Raw genomic sequence first — 17,588 nt, 5'->3', positions numbered from 1 at the left:
ATTTTAAAACTTATATGAAATGGACAAATTCCTACAAAATTTTAATTTATCAGGAGAAAGAGAAATGGGTAGAGAAAGACAAAATGATATTAGCCAAACTAGATTCAGTACTATGTTATTCAAACTGAGTTTTTCTCGAGGTATAAATTTAGTTTAATAAAAGTAAATTGATAATGAGCATATAGCTACTAGCAACAGCAGACTAAGGAGTGTGTTTGAAGCCATAGTCTGAAGATTACTGAAGAAGTTAGTTGAGATATGGTAATTGAAGAACCCTGAAATCATCAGAGTCCACAAGACATTGAGGAGTAATGAGTGTTATTTTGGCTAGTTCCTAAAAGGCAGTAAGAGGCTGAGTCGCATGCTGATGACTTTATAGACCTGGAAGCTGAGGATAAAAGACAGACGCTCATCTCCATCAGCTTTAGCTTTTACTGCAAGAGAAGAGGTAAGAACGTTTCATCATACAGGTAGCCTAGAAAACCTTCTATCTTAGTCACAGACTGCTGACAATCTCTGACTCATCCAAATGTTTTCTGACATGAACAAATATCTCCTTGGGCACAAAAATCATCACTAATTAAAAACCATTGCCCTGGATGCCAGCTGGTCATACCTGTAATCCTAGCTACTCAGGAAGCTTAGATCTGAGGGTCATGGTTTGAAGCCAGCCTGGGTAGGAAAGTCCATTAAACTCTTAGATCCAATTAATCACCAAAAAGCCAAAAGTGGAGCTGTGGCTCAAGTGTTAAGAGCAATGAACAAAAAAAAAAGCACAAAGATAGTACCAAGATCCCAAGTTCAAGCTCTAGGACTGGTACACACACACACACACACACACACACCACCATCATCATCATCATCATCACACATACATACATACATATATACATACATGCAAATATATGTCACTTTTGTGAATTGTTTATTCTTCCATTTTCCTTCTTACTGGAAGAATTGGAATACATCTACTTATTTCTAATCTTGTTTTTTCTTATACAAAAGATGGTATGACACGTAAAATATATCTATATCTTATCTATATCTGATCATTTTCACTTAGTTACTTTTAAGTAATCAAACATACCAACTTTCTCATTTAATTCTTACTATACATTTATTATAAGACTAGTGAGAAGAAATTTTTTGAGTAGTAACTGTTTACATAAAAAAACACAACTTAAAATTCTTAAACAGTTTACCTTGCACATTCATTTGGTTCTTCGGTAGCATTCTTCAGTAAAATATTTATGAGGTAATGCTAAAAAGACAAAATAAAATAAAATAAAAACTTTGTGTCATAGTTGGTTTCTCACACATGCTGCTCATGTTCCAAACACTGGGGAGCTATGAAGAGCCAGGGAACTTGAGCAGCTCTTCAGCTGGAGAACCTGGGGGAAGGAGAAACTCTGGGTTCATCTCTGTTGGGGAATCTCAGAACAATTAAGCCAGACTAAGGTACACTGTTGTGGGGTATCCAATGACAAATTCACAAAGCAACTGGCTTCTAGATAGAAAAATCTTCATTTTCTTTTACTTTGATTGGATTATAATTTGTTCATTCCATTATACAATATAATCATGTATTATGGATTGATATAATCACGTATTATGTATTATGACTGATAAATGCTGATATATTTTTGTTTGCCTCAAAAGTGAACTGAGGAAAAAGCACATGCTTACTCTTATTTACCAAGAAAAAATTTTGGCTTCCAAATTATTACTAATATTTATGTGTTTTTTTTTTTTGGGTCCGGGCGTGGGGCCTGAACTTTGGGCCTGGCCGCTGTCCCTCAGCCCTTGGCTAGGGCTCTACCACTTGAGCCACAGCGCCACTTCCGGCTTTTTTCTTATGTGGTGCTGAGGAATCGAACCCAGGGCCTCAGGCATGCAAGGCAAGCGCTCTACCACTGAGCCAACTTCCCAGCCCATATTACTAATATTTAATCAGGCCAACAACAGATTGAATACTTAACTTACCAACAATCTGATATAAATTCATTTGATACACTAATGCTGCATAGTTAAGGAAATAAAATTATTACAAAGGCTAATTCATTCCTAGGAATGATAAACAGATCTGACACAAAACACTGGAGGAAAAGAACTATCAGATCTAATTGTAATATGATGTGTGTGCTATGTTTATAACCCCTGAAACAGACTTCTGAAAACAACTACTGAAACATTTAAAAGGCCAAATTTCAGGGTTAAGTAGATCAAGGCATAATTTGGTAGCTATCCTCATATAGCTAGAACTATAAAATGCTGCACCTGAGATTTAGTTAAATGTGGTATGTACCTTGACATCTTCAGTTCCTGAAATGACCTCATTTACTTCTGGCACTGATCGAAGTAAAGGAATCTCCTGATAGGTATTTGGAAAGCAGACCAGAGAACCAAGGATGGTAAGAGCTTCAGAACGAGGTGCCTGAACAAAAGAAGAAGAACATACACAACAATAACATGGTTGTGAGACATAATCTTTATCATTATTTTATTCTTGGTAAGAATTACTAAGCTATGCCTATCTGTTTTCCTAGTGAGTATTTAGGCAAGTGAGTTTTGCCTAAATGAAAAAGCAAGCTTCCAAAGTATAGAAAATAATCACTACATTTGGCATAAACAAGTGTTGTACAAACGTCAGCAGATTCATTCAAAACTAGAAAGGCAAATGGATCAGTTGTAACTGCTTTACATTGTTTTAATGCTCTGGGCACAGAGGAGTAAATGAAATCAACTTAATATTATGTTTGTTCTGAAGAACAGTTGAGGAATATTTATAAGGAAAAGAGGGGGGTTGGAGGCAACTATGAGAAGGTAGAGAGAGAAGGACACCTAGGAAATATCCTGTTTCACCAAGCACTACTTAGCAAAATTATGTATAGTGAGCTACTACTATATCACTAAATCCAGTGAGATACTAATCATTTATTTGTCCATAAATGAAATTTGGGATATGTTAAAAGAAGTATTTCATTATATTTTGATTCAGAAAACACTGACTAGCAGCTATAATTATCCAAGGATGGATAGAGATAGGATTACAAAGGTATGTGATCCAGCCACTCAACCATCTGTCCATCTTACCATCTATCCAGATGACCCTCTTATCTACTCTTTTCTAATAATAACAATGGGAAATAACACTTCAGGAGTCCTCATTCTGTGCAAGCACTGTTCCAAGTTCTCTAATAAGCATATTCTTATAGAATCACTCCAACAATCCAATGAAGTAGATAGTATTATTATTCCCATATTCCATAACAAAACTGATAGCTTTTCAAAATTTTAAGGCTATCTAACTTCAGGCTTTCACAAGGCTTACATTGGTAGGCACATGGGTATGAAATAAAACTTCCTTCCCTCAAAATAAAGGGAGTATGGCATGTAGGGTCAGGGAGGAGAGGTAAGTTAAGAGTTGTAGACAATTCAGTGAGGCATGTGCTATGGGAACAATACACTGGAAATACAATTACTTCTTTTTGACTTAGACTGGTTCTTATAAAGACACAGGTAAATAAAAACATAAAGCAGAAACATATTTATAGAATGAATAGATCTACTTGTGATGGTCAGGAGACATTAAAACTTCTAAAAGCTACCCATATGAGCTATGAGTCAAAAAGGCTAGCATGAGTGAAGGAGTGAGCTGAGTGGGCAAAATATACATTGAAAGCAGCAGGAATGGCAAAGGCAGAAGGATCTAAGGCACCCATGGAACTTTAAGAGGCTTCGTGGATATAGCGCCTAGAGAGTACTCAAGTGTGCATGCAAGCACTGGAAGCTATGACTGGAGGGAACTGAGCAAAGCATAGAGCTGTCTGGGAAGAGAACACAGACAAATGGCACAGAGCTCACCAGTATTTAACGACCCAAGCAGGATAGTATAAATGAATGCCAGCAAGAAGAGAATAGTGTCTAGAACTCACAGTAGTATAGTCTAGAGTGATGACAGCTTGGAATGGAGCCATGACATCAGAGATTAAGTTGCTTTATCTATAATGTATTTTTTTAATTATGAAGATTTAAAACTACTATATCAAAACCTTAAGATTTGCCAAAGTCAAAACAGTGAATACATTTGCCATTGAGAACCCAGTGGTCAGCATTCAGTCTAATCTTATTTGCGCTATCTGAAGCACTCATGCAGGGGACAACCCCTTCCTACCTAAGCACACTTCAATCCTGTGGCTTCTGGGATACCTTTCTCAATTCCCAAGGGTGACTTAACAGTATCCTTTACTGGAACTTCCCATTTCCCCAGGACTTAAATCTGGGATATTGATCCCAGTTCTTTGTCTTATTCCTTCTGAGATTCTTACTCACTCCCAAGGGGTATGTACATCTGTGTACTATAAAAGGCCTCCTGCCTGCTGTCAATTCTCCACACAACTCTCTATTCTAGCCTTCTCCTGACCTCCATATTTGTGAACCTGACTCATTCTTCATTAGTATTCAGAGTCAAAAGGCATCTTAGGACTAGGTGTGATGGCATATATCTATCATCCCAGCACTTAAGTTGCTCAGGCAGGGGGACTGAGAGTTTGAAGCCAGCCTGAGCTATTTACTGAGTGGTAGAGTGCTTGTCTAGCATGTGGGAGTTAGAAACTCAATCCTCAGCAACACAAACAATTAAGATACTGAATATCAACAACAACAGGGCTTTGCATGCTAAGCATGCATTCTACCACTAAACTACATACCCTTTCCTTTAAGAAAATTTTTATGTTAAGAAAACCTTGAGGAAGTGGTGCTGTGGCTTGAGTGGCAGAGCACTCACCTTGAGCTGAAGAGCTAAGGGACAGCGCCCAAGCCCAGAGTTCAAGCCCCACGACCAACAAAAAAAAAAAAAAGAAAGAAAGAAAACCTTGAAACAGAGAGAACAGAATATCCAACTATATTCAACATCTAGATTCAAGATTTTACCATTGTTGCCTTATTTATCCTCTCGATTTTTTCATAAAAACTTTTCATCTGGGTGCTGGTAGCTGATACTTGTAATCTTAGCTATTCAGACAGCTGAGATTTGAGGACTATAGTTCAAAGGCAGCCTAGGCAGGAAAAGTCCGATCTCCAATTAACTCTGATCTCCAATTAACCACCAAAAGGCCAGAAATGGATCTGTGGTTTAAGTGATAAGATCATTAGCTTTGAGCAAAAGAGCTTAGAGACAGTGCCCAGGCTATGAGTTCAAGCCCAAGCCTCCCACAAAGAAAACCCTAAAACGCTTCCACTTCAATAATTTAAAGCCAATTCAAGACATTGTGCCATTTCACCTTGATGATCCTGAGCATCTCTGCTTCAAGCTCTTTCTTACACACATCATTCCTGACATGTTAAATGTATCCCTCATAAGATCAGAGAGTTTGGCAGTCTTCACCACAAGTGGAATGTAGCTACTATATTTTTGAGCTCAGTACAATAAAGGACATAAAGGGAGATTTCAGGAGTGAAATTTCAATCAGAACTCTTATAGATCTCTGCAATTGGCCTCAGGAAAAAATATAATGATGGCTGTCAGTGAAAGAGCAATGGTGAGGGTAGCAAGAAAGGTGAAGACTATAGTCTCTATGGCTTGATGGGTGATTTGATGTGGGGCTATAAAAAAGCATATAAAGTAATTTATATACTTAGGGTTAAGGTGACAGGATATGTGGTGACACTTAGCAGGGAGAAGAAAGAAGATGTTCTGAAATAAGCTGTGGTCTGCTGATATGTGTGGGGATTTGATGTGCCTATGTGATATCTACAGGCATGTTTCCATAGACTTGTGAATAAGAGGGTTGGAAGCTGGGGTCCCCAAAGTGTGTTCTAGGAGGATCACAAGGAATTAATGCTCAAGAAGAATAAGCAAGGACTCTAGGGGAAAAGCAACTACAGAAACATTTGGTTACATAGATAAATGTTAATCTCCTACTATGATTTCGAAATGAGGAAGTATATTTTCCCAGTTATTTCAGTATGAATCTAGGTCAAAATATTCTGAAGGACTATTTAAAATGCTTGTCTTTATGACAGAAAAGTCTGGGATGACAATATGGGGTCCTTTTCTGTTTGGGTGTACTGGATGCTTGTCACCTCTGGGAATGTGCAGAGAGAAGGAATAGTGACAGAGGTTACAACCCTGGAGCTGATGAGACAAACAATGGTAAGAACATCCCAGCCCACATCACCGACCCACATAAATCATTTCTTCCCCTCCCACAGTATCCTCCCCTGTACTCCCCAAAGAAACTCCTATTCTGCCTTGGAACACCACAGATTAATTCTGTCTGGCTTTTGAATTTTATACAAATGAAATTCAGTATGTTTTGTGTCTGACTTCTTTCACTTAGCATTGTTATGTAACATATCCTTGTTGCTGTTATTGTACATAATTTTCCATATTATGTAGTAATATTCCATTATATTCCATATTATGCACACATTATAGTTTGTTTGGAGCCATTATAAATAATGCTGTGTGTGTATGTGTGTGTGCGTGTGTGTGTGACTTGTGCATGCCTCTTCTCTCTCTTGTATCAGTGGGGCAGACCTGTATCACACAGGAACCTCACACTTGAAATTAGCTTATGTTATCTGAAATTTCTGACTGAGCTGGTATGTTCCACCCAAATATCTCTCACCAATTTTCTACAGTTTTAAATCTCAAATTTAAACAAGAGCGTAATTAAAAGAATCACTGTTCCTTTATGCAACTCTTAGGTTCACATTCTCATTCATTCTTTACCCATTTTTGAAAAGATTTTGGAAGGTTACTTTATGTACTCTTTGTTGCTTCTTTTTCTTCCAGCTTTACTGAAGTATAAAAAACAAAAATTAGTATATGGTTTTTTATTGTGTTTAAGCAGGTGTGTAAAGGAATCATCATTCAACAAAACAGTTTATGAATACATACATCTTAGTCAATGTTACCTCTTTCAACATTCTCATCCATACCTCCTGCTATCCTTTCTCTCACACTTCTTAATTTGGTAGGGTATACATTGGATTCTTGACCACATTCTCCCCACTTTTCTCCTATTCATTTGTTCATCCCTTTTCCCTTGATCCTCACCCTGCCTCTTTTGTGTACCCACTTCCTGGTGCTTTATTTTGCTGAACTTTAGTTTTGCCTTTCTAAGGAACCATACTATTTGAATCTACCCTTGAATATACTGTATTTTGGTTTATATATTTGTATATACTTGCAAAACATATCGCTCAACATATTTACTTGTATTTTTATAAGATAAATCCAGCTTCCACATATAAAGGACAGCATGCATCCTTTATCTCTCTGCGCCTGAATTACTTCACTTAACATTGTACAATATCATTCTTTCTAACAGATTATTAAAACTCCATCGTATATATGTACCATATTTTCTTGATCCATTTGTCCATGGAGGGGCATCTAGGCTGTTTCCATACCTTGGCTATGGTGAATAGTGCTGCATTAAACATGTTTGCCTTACTCATGTAACTGTAACCCTTCTGTACAGCATCTTTACAAAAACAAACAAACAAACATGGTTGTGCTTATGGCTTCACTGTATCCTAACTTGTAATTGTTTGGGTAAATGCCCAGGAGTGGATTGCTGGATCACAGGGTAGTTCTATGTTTAATTTTTTGAGGAACCTCCACACTGCTTTCCAGAGTGGTTGAACAAGTTTACATCATTGTGTGGTGGTCTTTCCTCTTGGCGAATTTTAAATTTACAATATACAGTCACCACGCTATAAATCAGACCTCTAGAACTTATTCACCCTTCATAAGTTTATACATTATGTCATTATTACCTAGCACAAATGACAAGATATTCAAAATATTTTAAAAAATTTATTTCTGCAGGTACTGGTGACTCACACTTGTAATCCTAGCTATCCAAGAGGCTGACATCTGAAGGTCATGGTTCAAATCTAACCCAAATAGGTAAATCTGAGACTCTAATCTCTAATTAACCAGCAAAAAGCTAGAAGTTATGATTTGAGTGGTTGAGTGCAGTCTTGAGCAAAAAGCTAAGTCTCAGTGCCCAGACTTCAGTATTGGCACAATCCCCTCCCCCCAAGCTCCTAAATACCTAAACCTCCCTCTCTAAACCAAAAAAATACAATTTTTTAAAAAATCCAAACTTAGGGCCTAGAGTTTGATATCATACACACACACAGACACAGACAGACAGACAAACAGACAGAAACATACAGACACACACACAGAGGCACACACAGAGTAAAATAGTAAATATACATCAAACAAAATTTTGGGTACTAGCTGCTCATATTAACTTCAATATAATCGTTGTCAAATAGTAAAGCTCACTTTATTTATACAACTTGAAAGGAAGAAAATGACTCTGTAGATAATCATTTTTACAGAATACATAGGAGAAAGACCATTTAGATTTAATGAGTATTCGCTCACAAGGCATTAAGATATTGTCTAAATAGTGAAGAGTAAGTGTAGAGACTAAAAATAAATTCTTTTAATAGCCATTGATGCTCATTTAATCTGTATGCTTATAAATTTTTAGTATGATAATTCTTATATAGTTTTCTGGAACATTAATAAGAAAATACATATTCATTTATGATGAACATTTTGGTATTTTAATATTTTAAGAAAATATTTTCAGGGATGAGGATTTAATATGGCTAGCACAAGTTTAGCAGATGTGAGATCCTGGGTTTGATTCCAGTATTGCATTTAAAAAATTTTTTAAAGATTTACAATAATCAAAACCTAAACATTAAAAAAACACCCTTTATTGCTAATGTACAGTTAAAATTCTCTTTCCTCATTTATACCTGAATTAGCATTTACTGAAAAATATTAATAAGATTCTATGAGACAAGTCCTGCTTCTGTGTAAATGTGCTACAATATTAGTGGGGATATGATTTCTCACACTATGGCCTTTTGATGAAACGCCTTTCCAGTACTAGTGTGTCATCTTATTCTACAATTTCACACATCAGCTGCCAGGGTATCTACCCTGAGAGCCCAGTCTCACGTTGCACTAATGAGTCAACACCTGTTAAGAGTGGAGAAATCTGAACCTTGTTAGCGATTGTGAAGCCTCCTGGGAGCCTGGGTGTGAGCATTGTCATACTCACCGCCAACATGTCTGTACTGAGGACCCTAGCAGCAGCCGTGATGAAGTCCCCCACCAGCATTGAGAAGCCGGGCAAACCCAGGGAGAAAAAGCGAGTCGGACAGTGCCTTATGATGGTGTTTAAGATATCCTAAAAAAGAAGAACAAAAGCTGCACTGAAATTTTTTTAATTTAATTGTAAAGGTGATATCAAGGGGACCACTGCAATTTTTAAAAACAAAATTTCAAAAGTTTATATATACATATGACCACTGTACAACACTTGAAAGGAACAAAGATGGCAGAAAATTTTTGGTGACAAGGTATAGACAGATGAGTTACAATCTTGTGCTCATTTATATAAGAGAATGGACACTCCAAAATGTAAGATTATTGAAAGACTAAACTGCAACATTGAGACAACACTTTCTTCCCTATCCCACTTAAAGGTGGGTTCCACCTTCAGAGTGGCTGAACAAGTTTACAGTCCCACCAACAATGCAGTAGGGTTCCCTTTTGGCCATATCCCCTTCAGCATCTGTTGTTATTAGAGTTCTTGATTATAGTCATTCTAACTGGGGTGAGGTGGCATCTCCATGTGGTTTTGATTTGCATTTCTTTTATGGCTAGAGAAGTTGAGCATTTCTTCCTTCATGTGTCTATTGGCCATTCTTATTTCCTCTTCAGAGAAGTTTCTCTGTCTTTACCCCACTTATTTATCAGGCAGTTGTTTCTTTGAAGATTTGTTGTTGAGGGATTTAGTTTTTTGAGTTCTAAGTATATTTTAGATATGAGACCCTTGTCTGTTGTATGGCTAGTAAAGATCTTCTCCCAATCCATGAGCTTTCTATTGATTTTGTTAGCTATGTCCTTTGCCATGCAGAAGCTCTGCAGTTTCATGCAATCCCATTTGTCCAACCTTTCTTTGATTTGTTGTGTTTCTGGGTCTTTATTAAGAAAATTTTGGCCTGTGCCAAGGAGCCCTAGAGTTTCTCCTATTCCTTCCTGTAATGTTTTCAGGGTGTCTGCTTTGACTTCCAAGTCTTTGATTCATTTGGAGTTGATTCTGGTGCAGGGTGATATTTAAGGAGGCAGCTTTAGTTTTCTACAAGTATATTGTTGGTGGGAGTGTAAACTTGTTCAACCACATTGGAAAGCAGTATGGATGTTCCTCAAAAGACTACAAAGAGAGCTCCCCTATGACCCAGCAATCCCACTTTTGGGCATTTACCCAAACAATCACAAACAAGGCCATACTAAAGCTACCAGCACAACTATGTTTATTGCAGCATTATTCTCCATAGCTAAGATATAGAACCAACCCAGATGACCCTCAGTAGATGAATGGATCAAGAAAATGTGATGTGTGTGTGTGTATGTGTGATAAATATAAATATAAATAAATGGAATTCTATTACTCCATCAGGAAGAATGACACCACTCCATTTGTTAGGAAATGGAAAGACTTGGAAAAAATTACACTTAGTGAAGTAAGCCAGACCCAAAGAAACATAGGTCCCATGGTTTCCCTTATTTGCAACTAGTATATGTCTAGGATAATCTAACCGGACAAATAGAAAAGGTCAAGCCATGCATATATGACCATATAAGATGGTGCTAAGGGAAATGAACCCTAAGATAGAGACACAAGAGGTTTTATCTTTGTTGCTGTTGTTTTTAATGCACTTATAATGTACTATGTGATTTCTTTTGTTTCTTTCATATGTTCTTCCCCCAAGGTATAACCCCGTTTTCACTGGGTATTTGATTCTGGTACCCTGCATCTTGCATATGCATTTTTCTAATTTGGGGAGGGGAAGGGAAATAACAAAATGCTAAAATGGATACAGGCTGGCCCATTGTAACAATGAGATGTACAAAACACTATGTTAAAAGGGATCTTTACAACTTCAGGGTGGGGGAAGGGAGGAGTTGGAGATGTGGGGAGGGAAGGGACGGCTGGGGATAAACAAAGGAAGGGGTAACAATGCTCAAGAGGAAATGTACTCATTATCTTACTCATGTAACTGTAACCCTCTGCACAGTATCTTTACAGTAAAAAAAAATAAAACCTTCAAATATCTGTCACTAAAGTATAAGCATATGTTCTGTCTTTAGCCTTCCATCTTCAGAAATAAAAGCAGTGTTTCATTTAGAAAGTCTTAATGCAGGTGTAGAGGTGAAAATCATAACTCTTCAGGTAATTTTATGCACCAAGAAATGGGACTGTAGGGCGGGCCCAAATGATGTTGTGCTACAATAAGGAGTTGTATGGATCTGAGCACAGATGTGATAGCAAGGTGCAAATACACAGTGCAATAGTAGCATCATTGGCCTACAAATCTCATGTCCTTCTGTAATGGCCTCTTCTTGATGGATGGCTATTCCCTTAATTACCAGCTCTGTTTTGAAACAGTAACTTCCTGCCTGCCTTGGTCAACGCTGACCACTAGACAATGTTCACACCATCATGGCCAAGCCATACCTGAAAAGCCATATGTGAGTGAGGAGTGAGTAGGTGAGTGAAGTGAGTGGTGTGTATACACACATGTGTGAGCATGCATATGTGTGTTTATGTGTATTTAGTAAGTCTTTAGGGAGAAAAAAATGACCTTTTTTGTATGAAGTTTTTAATCAGGCACACATTAATCAACCACACTAATGTATTATAGTTATGTGACTTGTAGTTATGAACATTCAGAAATAATAACTCCAAGTAATAAAACACAACCTCTGCCTTCTTAGTTTTTAGTGCCTATAGATGAAAAATCAGTAAAAAATAATTCTGACAAATGCAGCAATGGTATTTACTAGACACTATGAACTATACAACTTGTAGGAGAGGGTAGAAGGGAAAATCTGGGAGAGAGCAAAGGAAGAGGTGACATTGTCAAAAATAAATGTACTCTTTAACTGACTTATATAACTATAATCCCTCTGAAGATCATCTTTGTAATAACAATAATGAATTTTTTAAATTCTGATAGAAATAATTGAATTAGAATAAAGTAGAGGCAACATGCTCAATTCTTATGTTGGTTTAATGATTTTATATAGTAAAACTTCATTTAACAACTAACCTTGAAGTACATTTTTTAAATGTTCAGAAGACATTTTTCCCCCAAGCTGACTCACTTAATTTCTATAAATCACACTATTTATATTCTTAAAATGACTCTAGAATGCTTAATCTATTAGAATTTGCATAGGGTAAGTAGTTTAGCAAGTACTAATTTAAAGTTTGGGCATTTTAGTGGAGTTTATCCTATGCCAAAAACAGACAGGTAGGCAAATAAAAGGGAGGAAGGAAGGAAGGGAAGAAAAACCTGAACCATATTTCTTCCCAGTTAATGTTTAAACCTGCTTTAATCACGTCCTGTGACATACTTCAGGGTCAGTATCAGCCAAGGCAAATATTCTAAGGGACTGAGCAGATGGATGCTGCAGTTTAGAAAGTGTGTAGTAAACTCATGCTCCAAGAGTGGAACAAAAGATCCACCTTTTTTTCTTCCTTAAAAAATATATATAATTAAGCCTGATTAATGCCCTGGGCTCCTCATCACACACCTGTAATTACTCACAGAGGTACGTATTGTGCTGGGCCTTGTCTCGAAATATCAGCCATCAAGCTATCCGGCAACAGATGGAAGCACATTTCTGTTGACATATGCTGCCATGAAAGGACTCATACAAACCTGGCTAGCAAGGTAGCAGAATGCCATGCATTTGAAGATTAATAATGCAAACAACCATAATGTTAACTTTGTTATGTTTGTGTTAATTCCATCTGTTAAGATGAGAAATTAAAACCCTGAAGCCTATGGGTTTTATAATCTTTAGTACACACTTAACTCAAATGAGCCATTTTGACCACTGGAATTTAGAGTTTTTAATGTAAAAAATGCTTTTCTTGGTTATGTTTATAGAATGAACTAAATCCTTTAACAAGCTCAAGCCAGAATTTGTAAATAGAATCTGTTCTTGCTTCATAAGATGTGTATGTGTAAAGGCAATGATCTGTAAAATGGGGCATTCAGAAAAAAAAATATTAAGTTGCCATTGATGTGAAAGACAACAGATATGCATAGAGCTGTGATAAAATCACATGGCTTGTCTCAGCCCCTGGACCTGAGCCAGTCACTTTAATGGAACCTGTTACTGTGAGCAAGAAGATCAGAAAGACAGGGTGCAATAACAGATGGCTTGCCTACCATCCTCTACCACCCACGTTAAGACAGGAGGAGACGCAGAGCCAGTGCTGCAGTCACCACAGGCAGCACTGGGATGGGGTTAATGTGAGGGTTAAATGAGGGGGCTATATGACCAGTCACCCAAATTGCAGCCATACACTCGTCTCCACTAGGATGGAATAATCCAAGATTCAACTTTGAGATAGTATTTTAAAAATTAGGAATAACCTTGTGGTACTCAAAAGGGTAGCTGCATCTCCCAATAGCGGGATAGCCATGAACTGCTCCACTTACAGTGGAAGCCTTCTTTCACCTTCTCTTCTATAAATGTAAGAACATAGTTGTAATGGATCTTTAAACATATAAATATCTTGAAGCTCATATTTTCCTCATAGCCTCCAGGGCTTCATATAAAAGTGGATGACACAACCCACACATCAATCATTCATGTATATGATTCCATGCCTTTTGTGATATTCACTTTCAAAAGAACATGATTTGCCTAGTGTATTTCTCTAAATGGCACACACTTTTTGAACTTAAAAGAATTCTGGAAAATGATTTGTCAGAAATGATTTGTCAGTAAGCCAATAATGAATTGTTTTTTCTAAAAATGTTAGTGCCTGATAGAAGTTCTTTGTCTGAGACAAGTTCTGCTTTTATTTATCTTTTTTTTTTTCTTTTGGTCGGTTGTGGGGCTTGAACTCTGGGCCTGGGTACAGTCCCTCAGCTCTTCAGCTCAAGGAGAGCACTCTACCACTTGAGCTACAGCGCCACTTCTGGTTTTGTGGTGGTTTATTGGAGATAGGAGTCTCACGGTCTCTCCTGCCCGGGCTGGCTTTGAACCACGATCCTCAGATCTCAGCCTCCTGAGTAGCTAGGATTACAGGTGTGAGCCACCAGCGCCCGGCTTATTTATCTTTTTAGCTGTTCCTGGGGGTTGAATTCAGGGCCTTGCCGGGCTCAACTGTCACTCACAGACGGCGCTGTACTATTTGGGCCACAACTCTACTTTTAGCTTTTTGCTAGCTTTTCTTTTTTTGTTGGTCATGGGGCTTGAACTCTGGGCCTGGGTGTTGTCCCTCAGCTCTTCAGCTCAAGGAGAGCACTCTACCACTTGAGCTACAGCGCCACTTCTGGTTTTGTGGTGGTTTATTGGAGATAGGAGTCTCACGGTCTCTCCTGCCCGGGCTGGCTTTGAACCGCGATCCTCAGATCTCAGCCTCCTGAGTAGCTAGGATTACAGGCATGAGCCACCAGCGCCCGGCCTCTTATTTTCTTTCATAATGAAAGGCAGCCACAATTTTGCTGACATTGAGAAAAAAATTGTAAATATCAATTACTGCCTGAATGGCTGAGTTATGAGAGCTTTAGTGACTAGAAAAAGAGATCTGAAGAGTTCTCCAGACCCAAGGTCTGATCTTCTCTCTCTTTCTACTGAGTATCTGCTGCTTCAGTCCATGTGCAAGGTCATCCTTTACAGGGCTTTACCTGTCCTTATGATGACCCTTTAAAAAAAAAAAGCACAGCAGAACATAGTAGTTTGTGTGTCCAGAAAAGTCATTAGAAATAAAAGATGAAGCTGCAAATTACTTTCAAGATCTGAGCCACATAATGTGTGGCATGTACTATACATTCTTTATTAAAATGGTCAAATATGGTACAATCTGGGGAAAAAGCAGATCTTTTTCTCAAGTGCTGAATAAAATGTGACTGCTTTGGGTGTAACTAATTACCAAGGCTTGGAGAAATATGACAGGGCAGAGTAATTGGGTTCCATGGCAGGGAATCTCGCAAGAAGAACTGCTGCTGAGAAGACACAGTGCTTCCTGGATAGGGTACCATGCAAAGGAGAAGGGGGGAGAGGAACGCATGAACTGAACTTCTGATGTGGGGTTTGCCTGGATGATCTTCAAGAAGCAGGGATTCAAGAGTGACAGAACAAGCAGACAGAGGGCACGGAGTTGCTGCAGCCCACAAACTCAAAACAAGAACTGTGACTATTTTTTATGAGTGCTTTTCAACTGAACCTCAGCTATGAAGAAAAACTATGCTGGCCTTTAAACTGATGAAGACTGACTGTTCTGTAAAAAGTGAGTGACAGAGATTTGGAACACTGCCTATTAATTGCATTATATACTATTACTGATAAGTCACCACCAGCCTTCTTAGCTCCTCTCTTTTTGGTTATTTCTAACAGCTTTATTATTAAGATATACCTCACATAAGAAAATCCACTATGTAAAGTATAAGTCACACAATTGAGCAACCATCACCACAGTCTAATTTCAGAACATTTTCATTACCCCAACATGAAATCCTACAGCCATTAGCAGTTACTTCCCATCTCCCATCCACATAATACCTGGTAAGCATTAATCTACTTTCTATTTCTATGGATTTGCCAATGGTGAACACTTCAGAATACAGAATCATAAAGTGATATGATGCATTTTGCATCTGGCTTCTGTCCCTTTATATAATGTTTTCAAGGTTCATCCATGTTGTAGCATATGGTATACTTTATTCCTTTTTATAACCAAGTAATTGTCCATTGTGTTGATAGTCCATATTTTGTTTATCTTTTATCAGTTGATGAACATCTCAGTTTTTTCCTATGAATAGTGCTGCTATGAAAATTTGTGTACAATTTCATAAGAATATCTGTTGTAAATTCTTTTTGGGTATATAGACAGTAGTGAACTGCTGGGTCTGCTAAATGTAGTTTTAAATTGTGAGGAACTGTCAAGCTATTTTCTACATTAGCTGTACAATTTTATATTCTCACCAGAAAAATGTAAGAAGCCCAATTTCTCCACTATTTTTTGTTTGTTTTCGGTGCTAGTCCTGGGCTTGAACTCAGGACATGGGTGTTGTCCCTGAGCTTCTTGTGTTCAAGGATAGCACTCTACCACTTGAGCCATGCTCCACTTCCAGCTTTTTTGGTAGTTTAGTGGAGATAAGAGTCTCACAAGGCCGGGCACTGGTGGCTCATGCCGGTAATCCTAGCTACTCAGGAGGCTAAGATCTGAGGATCACAGTTCAAAGCCAGCCCAGGCAGGAAAGTCCGTGAGACTCTTATCTCCAATAAACCACCAGAAAACCAGAAGTGGTGCTGTGGCTCAAGTAGTAGAGCGCTCTCCTTGAGCTGAAGAGCGCAGGGACAGAGCCCAAGCCCAGAGTCCAAGCCCCACAACCAACAACAACAAAAAAAAATTAAAAAAATTGAAGAATTCTATTAAGGTTGTAAGGTCAATATACAAAAACTAGCTATAGCCAGCATGGGTGGCTCAGGCCTGTAATCCTAGCTACTCAGAAGGCTGAGATCTGAGGACCACAGTTCAAAGCCAGCCCAGGCAGGAAAGTCTGTGAGACTCTTATCTCCAATAAACCACCAGAAAACCGGAAGTGGCACTATGGCTCAAGCAGTAGAGCACTCGCCTTGAGCTGAAGAGTGCAGGGACAGCGCCTAAGCCCAGAGTTCAAGCCCCACTACCAACCAAAAAAAAAAAGTCTCTCAGACTTTCCTGTCCCAGCTCACTTAGAACTGTGATCCTTAGATCTCAACCCTCCTGAGTAGCTAGGATTTCAGGCATGAGCCACCAGCACCTGGCTCAATTTCTCTAGTATCTTATCAATACTTATTATTTTCCTTTTTAACAAAATTATTCCTACAGCCATCCATAGTCAGTGTGAAATAGTATCTTATGGTTGGGTTTGCGTTCTACTATGACTAATTAAACATCTATTTATGTGTTGTTGGACATATATATACATATATATATATATTCCTCACATAAATTTAAACCTATTTAAGTCCTTCATTCATTTTGCTTGGGCTGTTTATCTTGTTGCTATTGTTGAATTGTTAAAGGTTCTTTATATATACTTGGCACTAGACTTTTATCAGATATGTAATTTGCAAATATTTTGTACCCTTTTGTGAATTGTCTTTTCAATTACTTGCTAAGTGTCCTTTGATAAACACAAGATTTTAATTTTGATAAAGACAATTTATCTATTTTTTTATTGTTGTTGCTTGTATTTTTGGTATCATACCTAAGACTATTATCACAGGCAAGACTCTGAAAATGTTCTTTCCTTTCTTTCAAGATGGCTGCAGTTTACTTTCTGCATTTAGGTTGATACATATTGAATCAAATTTTGTTTATGGTGTGAAGTAGAGGCTTAATTTCATCTCTTTGTATGTAGATATCTAGTTGTTCCAGCACCACTTTGTATTTTCATAAAAAGTCAGCCTATGGATACATGTGTTTTACCTCTGATCTGTATGTCTACATTTTTATGAAATCTGCTAA

General features: G+C 37.9%; 1 protein-coding gene across 1 annotated transcript in view; it reads right to left on the bottom strand.

Annotated features, from left to right (window-relative positions):
- Window positions 1-17,588, bottom strand: part of Ralgapa2 (Ral GTPase activating protein, alpha subunit 2 (catalytic)) — a 304,448-nt gene that overhangs the window by 132,262 nt on the left and 154,598 nt on the right. The window contains exons 24-26 of the mRNA XM_013027112.1: window positions 9,102-9,230; window positions 2,306-2,434; window positions 1,203-1,261 (exon numbers count right to left, since the gene is read on the bottom strand). Of these exons, the coding sequence (XP_012882566.1) occupies window positions 1,203-1,261; window positions 2,306-2,434; window positions 9,102-9,230 (317 nt within the window). The remainder of the gene's footprint in view (window positions 1-1,202; window positions 1,262-2,305; window positions 2,435-9,101; window positions 9,231-17,588) is intronic.

Source organism: Dipodomys ordii, unplaced genomic scaffold (assembly GCF_000151885.1).
Source record: "Dipodomys ordii isolate 6190 unplaced genomic scaffold, Dord_2.0 Scaffold99, whole genome shotgun sequence".
NCBI classification, from domain to species: domain Eukaryota; kingdom Metazoa; phylum Chordata; class Mammalia; order Rodentia; family Heteromyidae; genus Dipodomys; species Dipodomys ordii.
The sequence above is the reverse complement of the archived record's forward strand: the minus strand, read 5'-3'. Positions and strand labels throughout refer to the sequence as shown.